This window comes from Bison bison, unplaced genomic scaffold (genome assembly GCF_000754665.1).
Source record: "Bison bison bison isolate TAMUID 2011002044 unplaced genomic scaffold, Bison_UMD1.0 scf7180017864492, whole genome shotgun sequence".
Lineage (NCBI taxonomy): Eukaryota > Metazoa > Chordata > Mammalia > Artiodactyla > Bovidae > Bison > Bison bison.
Genome location: NW_011495051.1, coordinates 6551143 through 6559484, shown reverse-complemented (window position 1 = coordinate 6559484; position 8342 = coordinate 6551143). Strand labels below are relative to the sequence as shown.

At 56.4% G+C, this 8342-nt stretch overlaps 1 protein-coding gene across 1 annotated transcript in view; it reads left to right on the top strand.

Moving 5' to 3' along the window:
* The window catches only part of PNPLA6 (patatin-like phospholipase domain containing 6), a 25770-nt gene that overhangs the window by 16908 nt on the left and 520 nt on the right, over nt 1-8342 (top strand). Inside the window, exons 24-36 of the mRNA XM_010828293.1 lie at nt 1476-1616; nt 1833-1896; nt 2174-2342; nt 2536-2718; nt 2886-3004; nt 3196-3352; nt 3656-3772; nt 3858-3927; nt 4361-4477; nt 6270-6571; nt 7750-7866; nt 8021-8126; nt 8228-8337. Coding sequence (XP_010826595.1) covers nt 1476-1616; nt 1833-1896; nt 2174-2342; nt 2536-2718; nt 2886-3004; nt 3196-3352; nt 3656-3772; nt 3858-3927; nt 4361-4477; nt 6270-6571; nt 7750-7866; nt 8021-8126; nt 8228-8337 — 1772 coding nt within the window. The remainder of the gene's footprint in view (nt 1-1475; nt 1617-1832; nt 1897-2173; nt 2343-2535; nt 2719-2885; nt 3005-3195; nt 3353-3655; nt 3773-3857; nt 3928-4360; nt 4478-6269; nt 6572-7749; nt 7867-8020; nt 8127-8227; nt 8338-8342) is intronic.

Below are 8342 nucleotides of genomic sequence, written 5' to 3'. Positions count from 1 at the left end.
TGGTGGGAGATGTGGTTCCTGGTCCTGGTGGATGCTGGGAGTTGTATTTCTCAGTTTCAGTGCATGCTGGGAGGTGTGGTTCCCTTCCAGGGCATACTGGGAGGTGAATTTTCCCAGCTAGGATACACTGGGAAGTGGTCGGATTTGAGGCGTGCAGAAATATGGGCCCGATGTTTTCAATTATGGTGACCTGACCCTGGACTAGCCTAAGCAACCTCTACTTTCCCTTTTCGCCTGGGGGCTTCTGCCCAGTCAGCCCTGACACCTGGATCTCTGGGGTGGGGCCAAGGTGAGCCATGGCAATGAATCATCCCTACACCCAGAGTCTTCCCCGACAGACTTTCCCCCTAGTCCTACACTCTGTGCCCAAGTACACTTTCACTCCCACTCTGCTGGCAGGACACCCTTGATGTGATTCTGGGGCAGCTATGGGGCAGGGACTTTAAAAATCTCAGACCCCTGAGAACCTCTCTGTGATGCTACGAAGACAGCTTCTAGTGAGCATCTAGTGTGTGCTGGGCATCCTGCAGTGTGCAGGGTGGTGGGAAAGTACACAAGACAGACAAAGCCCCTAGAATGGCTTATGGCTTGGCTTGCAAGATAACAGTTTTTAAAATACAAAGAAAGAGTACAATGTCAGTTAAGGTACTGTGTAGAAAACAAAAGAGAGTCTTGCTGGGGCGTGACTAACCTAAGGAGGCAGGCTTTTCTGAGGACAATGAGCAGAGACTTGATAAATGAGATGGGACAAGACAAGACTCCGAAAGGGTTTGGTGGTGTTGAAACACTTTAAGGGGGAAAGTGAGTGAGGGGGAGGAATGGGCCAGGGCAAGTCTTGTAGCAACCAGAAAGGCATTTGAACTTGTTTAGATTGTTATAATCTGAGCAAACTCTGGGAGATAGTGAAAGACAGGAAAGCCTGGCATGCTGCAGTTTTTGGGGTCCCAAAGAATCGGACATGACTTAGCAACTGAACGACAACAACAAAACTGTTATAGGAATTGGTGGAGAAGAGGCAGTGAGAGGTCTGATCAAGAGATGGGGTCGATGTTTTAGTCTAAGGTGTATGCAGAGAAGCTGAGATGCAATAGGTGGGTCAGAAACATCTTTATCTCAGGCTAGTTCTGTGTTCAAGTCCTCTTAGTGGACAGAGACACCCCCCGCCCCGCCCAGGCGAGAATGGGTAGGGGCACAGATCAAGTCCATGTAGGCAGAGTGGAAAACAGAAAGGGTTATACAGTTGTGTAATGGATCCCCCTGAGGAGACTGGGCCAAAACTGAGGGTCAGATAACCACATCTTATCAAGGACAGTGGTTGAGGCTGTGGGACGAGGATTGAGACCATGATCTTCAGTATGGCGTCACTAAGCCTCAGCTGAGGGACAAGGAGAAGGGATTTCTGAGAAGGTGGGGGAGAGCTGACCTTTCCAAACACAGGACCGCACAGCAAATACCATCCTTTGGGGTCTCAGCAGGCTCGGGACTAGGTGTCCCCCCTCACTCGGAGCTCACCAACCCCGCCAGCAACCTGTCAACAGTGGCAGTGCTGCCTGTGTGTGCCGAGGTGCCCATGGTGGCCTTCATGCTGGAGCTGCAGCACGCTCTGCAAGCCATTGGTCAGTCGTGGGCAAGGGCAGGCCTTTGGTCTGCGTGGGGCAAGGCGCGTGTGGGTGGGGCATTGGTCAAGGAATGGAAATGCCTTGGTGGGTCAGGGTGGGGGTGGAGCTGGAACAAGGCCCTGTAAGCCAAGTAGGTGGTATTCTCTCATGGGAGAGGCCCCACCTCTGTTGGCCCAGGTTCCTAAACACCCTTCCTCACTCATCCATCTCCAGGCCCCACGCTCCTCCTCAACAGTGACATCATCCGGGCCCGCCTGGGGGCCTCTGCACTGGACAGGTGTGTGTTGGGGTATGGGGACGGGGAGCACAGGGATGAGCTCAGAACGTAGGATTCCTTCAGTTTCATTTGAGTTCTAGGCTGTGAAACAAGGAGCGTGGGCCCCCATCCCTCTGGCCACTGGGGAGACAGTGGGGTGAATTGGTCCCTAGAGGATGTAGTCATGTCTAGGCCTTGAATGTCCACATCCACGTCCCCACAGCAGTGGAGCTACATGGTCTCTGAGGGCAGGGACCCCTGACCAGCCCCAAGATGACCCTCCCCACTCCCACCCTAGCATCCAAGAATTCCGGCTGTCAGGGTGGCTGGCCCAGCAGGAGGACACGCACCGCATCGTGCTCTACCAAACAGACACATCGCTGACGCCCTGGACTGTGCGCTGCCTGCGTCAGGCCGACTGCATCCTCATCGTGGGGCTGGGCGACCAGGAGCCCACACTTGGCCAGGTCCGGAGACCAGGCACAGTGACCCCCATCCCTGGGATCCCGCCCCAGGCCCTTGGGTGCCTGTGCCAGGCCATGTGCACCTTCACCATTGGGGCTAGGTGACCAGGAACCCAGGGGGCCAGGTGTGGGGGGCGAGGAGGAAACCACCGGTGAGAGTGACTTCAGTCCTCCTCACTCCCACCCCCCCATGCAGCTGGAGCAGATGCTGGAGAACACGGCAGTGCGCGCCCTCAAGCAGCTGGTCCTTCTGCACCGCGAGGAGGGTGCAGGCCCCACACGCACTGTGGAGTGGCTCAACATGCGCAGCTGGTGCTCGGGACACCTGCATCTGCGCTGTCCGCGCCGCCTCTTCTCACGCCGCAGCCCGGCCAAGCTGGTGAGGGGTGCTGTGGGGCGCAGGTCCACTGGCAGAACCCTTCGGGGGCGTGGCTAGTGGAGGGGCATGGCTTAGAGGCCAGAGGGGCGTGGCGGTGTGTTGAAGGTCCAGAGGGTGCCTCTTACACCCCCATCCTTATACGCCATGTCTCTCTCCCCTCATACCAGCACGAGCTCTATGAGAAGGTTTTCTCGAGGCGCGCAGACCGGCACAGCGACTTCTCCCGCCTGGCGCGGGTGCTCACGGGCAACACCATCGCCCTGGTGCTGGGCGGGGGCGGAGCCAGGTGAGGGGTGCGGTCAGTGCCGGCACGGGCGGGACCAGGTGCCTTGAGGGGTGGAGCTGACTCCTTGAGCAGGATCCCACAGGGACTCGGCTAGCACCACGTTCCTTGCTGGTGGGGGAGACTGGAGGAGATTCCTCGGGGTGGGGCTTAGGGGATCCCCAGCAAGTCACTGAGTCTCCTCCACCGTGCAGGGGCTGCTCACACATCGGGGTGCTGAAGGCATTAGAGGAGGCGGGGGTCCCCGTTGACCTGGTGGGTGGCACGTCCATCGGCTCCTTCATCGGGGCCCTGTACGCCGAGGAGCGGAGCGCCAGCCGCACTAAACAGCGGGCCCGGGAGTGGGCTAAGGTGTGCGTTATGGGGAAGGGGTGGGGAGGTGATGGGGAAGGGTCCCCCCACCCCAGGAGCACCCTGAAAAACCTGACCTCAGAGGGGCTTCTGGACTTCTCCTGACCCTCCCTGACTTAATCCTGTGAAGCCCATCCAGATGCTTATAGAGATACCTCCAGGACCTTGGATGACCCCTGTGACTTCCAGGCTAGTGATCCTAGCCCCCAGCTCCCAGCTAGAACAATCAAGACCCTTAAAGACCTACTAGTCAGTGACCCCCAAATAACTCCTGTTTGACCCCAGCTCGCTCCTCACCCCTAGAGCATGACTTCGGTGCTGGAGCCCGTACTGGACCTCACCTACCCCGTCACCTCCATGTTCACGGGGTCAGCCTTCAACCGCAGCATCCACCGTGTCTTCCAGGACAAGCAGATCGAGGTACATACTTCCCCCATGCCCCCCCACCCCACCCCTCCCCACAGGCGTCCCCAGTCCTCCTGGATCGCGGTCCCTGTTCCTGCAGGACCTGTGGCTGCCATACTTCAATGTGACCACGGATATCACCTCCTCAGCCATGCGTGTCCACAAAGATGGTGCGTGCCCCCAGGCGGCCCAACCACAACCACTGGGGCCGTTTGGGGAGTGGGTGCTGGGGGGGCAGCCAAGTTGTTAACATGAGTGACCATCCCTCCTGGCCTGATTGCTGAGCACTAACCGTCACCCACTAATGCCCCAGAGGGCCCCAGGTATGTCTGTCCTGGGGAGGGCGGGGGGGTTGGGAGACTTGTCGGGCGCCTCACCCCCTCACCCCCCGTCCCCGCAGGCTGCGTGTGGCGCTACGTCCGGGCCAGTGCCTCCTACTGCCCCTACCTGCCCCCGCTCTGCGACCCCAGGGACGGGCACCTGCTGGTGGATGGGTGCTTCGTCAACAACGTGCCAGGTCAGCGAGCCCACGGGGCTGGCCGGGCCTCTGAGTGCGTCTGAGTGTGCCTGTGCGTGTCTGTGTCTGTGTGTCCCGCTGGGCAGGCTCCCTGTGGCGATACGTGCGTGCCAGCATGACTCTCTCGGGCTACCTGCCGCCGCTGTGCGACCCCAAGGATGGGCACCTCCTCATGGACGGCGGCTACATCAACAACCTGCCAGGCAAGTAGCCACCTGCTCATCCCCCTGTGTGGACACACGGGCGAGCTCACAGCTGGTATGTGCATGTGTAGGATGCACGCATGTGCTGTGCTGGACATGCACGTACACACACAAATGGGTGGGGTGCCTCCACCACCAGCTTTCTCTCACACCTGCTGACTTGAAGCATGCAGACAAGAGACAGGGGCATTTGCAACTTAAAATTCCATACACACAGAAGCGTGCAAACACAAGTAGACACCTATGCTGGCTACACAGATGCTTGAGGTCCCATAAGCCAGGGATCCACACAGTTCGCTTGCACACCAAGTTCAGCCCCCTGCCTGATTTTATAAATAAAGTTTTATTGGCACACAGCCACTCCCAGTCATTAACCTTTTGTCTGTGGCTGTGTCTGTGCAGCAGAGTCAAATAATTGCATCAGAGACCACACGGCCTAAAAAGCCAAAATAATTTTTCCTCTGGCCTTTTATGGTTTGCCAACTCCGGCACAGGCAGTCCAAATAGATACATGCACTCACACAACCACATTCACGTGAGCAGGTGTGTACAAACTCTGATGGATAGGCATGCTTGGACGCACAAGGAAACATACACAGACGTTGATCTAGGGCCATGTGAAAGGAATACAAACAGTACTGGGTGTGTACAGAGGTATACCCACCCAGAGGTGGGTGTATTCACAAACATACAGACAAGAGTTGCATATATCTGATAAGGGTGCATACGGCACGCGTGCACACACAAAAACTTGTGAGGGACACAAGCAGTCTGATGGAGACTCAGGTGTCTTTGGGGAATGGGCGTGGCTATAGGCCCTGTCCATAGGCACCCCCACACACAGGGACCCTCAGTGGGGCACACAGACTGTGACCACAGCACCCCACACACACTGTGCCATCACCCCACCCCTTCCCCTATCCATCCTGCTCCCCTGAATCTCCTTGAACCAGCTCTTTGTTGTCTTGTCTCAGTCTTGAGGTCTCTTATTCTACCTGGATTCTCTATCCTTCCATATCTCTGGCCACTGATCTCTGTCTCTTTCTCCCACCTGTCTCTGTTGCTGTCTCTGGTCCCCTGTGTTTCTCTTCCCTTGGCTGTGTCTCCTGGTGTCTTTTTTTGTTTTTAGCTGCTCTGGGTCTTCATTGTGGTATGTGGGCTCTTTGGTGAGGTATTTAGACTTTCTCTAGTTGCAGTGCAATGGGGCTTCTCCAGTTGTGGCACAAGGGCTTAGTTGCCCTGCAGCATGTGGGATCTTAGTTTCCTAACCAGGAATCGAACTCATATCCCTTGCATTGGAAGGTGGATTCTTAACCACTGGACCAACAGGGAAGTCCCTCTCTGGGTGTCTTTATTCCCACATCTCCCTGTCAGTTTCCTTCCACCACTGTCTCCCTGCATCTCAGACCCACTGTCTGTTTCCATGACTGATCCCTTCACCTTTCTTTCCTGATGTCCTTACTATACTCTCTCTCTGTGTCACTCTCCTTCCATGTCTCTGTTCCCCATGCATCTGACTTCGTGTGTCTTTCCACAGTGATTTTGTCCCTGTGCTCCATCTTCTCCATTCCCTTGGCCCTGGTTCCCCAAACCCCAAAGCGCCAACACCCAACCCCACTTCCCACACATCATCAGCCTCTACATCCATCCATACATACCCCTTTGCATGCCTACATGTCGTTCACATGGTTTTTTAGCATGACCATGTGAGTGATGGTGTTTGTGGGACTGGATTGATCTTCCCTGCCCCGGTACTGGTGGGGAGCCCCCAGCTGACTCCCTGGCCCCACAGCGGACATCGCCCGCAGCATGGGTGCCAAGACAGTCATCGCCATCGACGTGGGGAGCCAGGACGAGACAGACCTTAGCACATACGGGGACAGCCTGTCTGGCTGGTGGCTTCTGTGGAAGCGGCTGAATCCCTGGGCAGACAAGATCAAGGTTCCAGATATGGCAGAGATCCAGTCTCGCCTGGCCTACGTGTCCTGCGTGCGACAGCTGGAGGTTGTGAAGTCCAGCTCCTACTGTGAGTACCTGCGCCCACCCATCGACTGCTTCAAGACCATGGACTTCGGGAAGTTCGACCAGATCTATGTGAGTTGGTGAGAGCCACCTGGTGACAGTGTGGTGGGCCGGTAGACCTTTACTTCTGAAAGCCCAAAACCACAGAAGGGGAAATAGTCTAGGGCTTTGTTTGGGATCTGGGGGGAATAGAACGGTAATCCATTAGTGATGTCTACAATGAGTGTCACAAGGGGGCGTGGCTGCACATGCGCTATATATGAACTACCAGGCAAGTTGCGTGGCCTGAAGCACAGTGTAGAGATTTCTAACACCATTTCTGTGTTGGTGGGAATAAACACCATGGTCAGTTAGTAATGTCTGCCACAGGTTTGTGATGCACTGAATGCAGCAGTGTGTAATGTGCCACTGGTCCAGAAAAATGGATCTTAGTGCATGCCAAGAGAAAATGGTCAGTAGCTGGGGACTTCCCTGGTCCAGTGGTTAAGATTCCGAGCTTCTGCTCCAGGGGGCGTGGGTTCAATTCCTGGCTGGGGAACTATGATCCTGCCTGCCACATAGTGCAGCCAAAAAGAGAAAAAAGAAAGCATCAGTAGCTGCCTGTCCAGTGCGCTGAGTAAAAAATGTTTGATGCCCTTTCCAGGCTCACTGGGAAGGCAAGCCATGATGGATTAGTGATGTCTGTAGTGGGCATGGGAGATGGTGATATTTAGGGGTATAGCACATGTTTGCAAGGGCTTCCCTGGTGGCTCAGATGGTAAAGAATCTGCCCACAGTGCCAGAGAGCCAGGTTCCATCCCTGGGTCAGGAAGATCCCCTGGAGAAGGGAATGGCTACCCACTCCAGTATTCTTGCCTGGAGAATTTCATGGACAGTGGGGACTGGTGGGCTACCGTCCATGGGGTCACAGTCGAACATGACTGAACGACTAATACTTATTTGTAGAGCTTGAAATAAGCTTACACACTGCCACCTGTCCTTTGACACTTGACACACTCCGTGGGGCTGAGTTGGGAAAGAAATGTGCTAAGACAGATTAGTAATGTTTGGTAGGGGCACAGGATCACAGGACATGGGGGTGAGTGTGCTAAGTACACCCAAGTCTGAACTTTATGTAGTCTCAAATGCCAGCTCCTACAGAGCAGCAGGCTTCTGAGGGGCCAGGGGAGGAGCAGGCATGGTGGGGATAAGCAGAGAGGAACATTCTGGGGGTTGCACACATGGCCCCAAGCCCCCTTCATTTCCTGCAGGATGTGGGCTACCAGTATGGATCGACCGTCTTTGGGGGCTGGAGCCGGGGCGACATCATTGAAAAGATGCTCACAGACCGGTGGTCTGCCGACCTGAACGAGAGCCGCCGTGCAGACGTAAGCTTGCGCCTTCCTCCATCAGCAGGGCCCCTCTGACAACAGATTCCCCCCCAACCCCAGTTCCCTCTGGACCCCGGCCCACCCCACCCCCACCCCCCGAACACACACACCTCAGATGACCGCCGAGAGCCTCATCCACATTACCCGGCAGGTGCTCGCCTTCCCCAGCTCTGGCTTCACCGACTTGGCGGAGATAGTGTCCCGGATCGAGCCGCCCACCACGAGCTACGTTTCCGTTTCCGACGGTTGTGCTGATGGTGAGGGACCGAGGGCCACCCTAGGAGGGTGGGGATGATGTACGTGGCCGGAGAGGTCAGACCAGTCCTGAGCCGCGTCAACTTCACCCACGCCATTCCAGGGGAGGAGTCGGACTGTCTGACGGAGTACGAGGAGGACGCGGGCCCCGAGTGCTCACGGGACGAAGGGGGGTCTCCGGAGGGCGCAAGCCCCAGCACCGCCTTGGAGATGGTGAG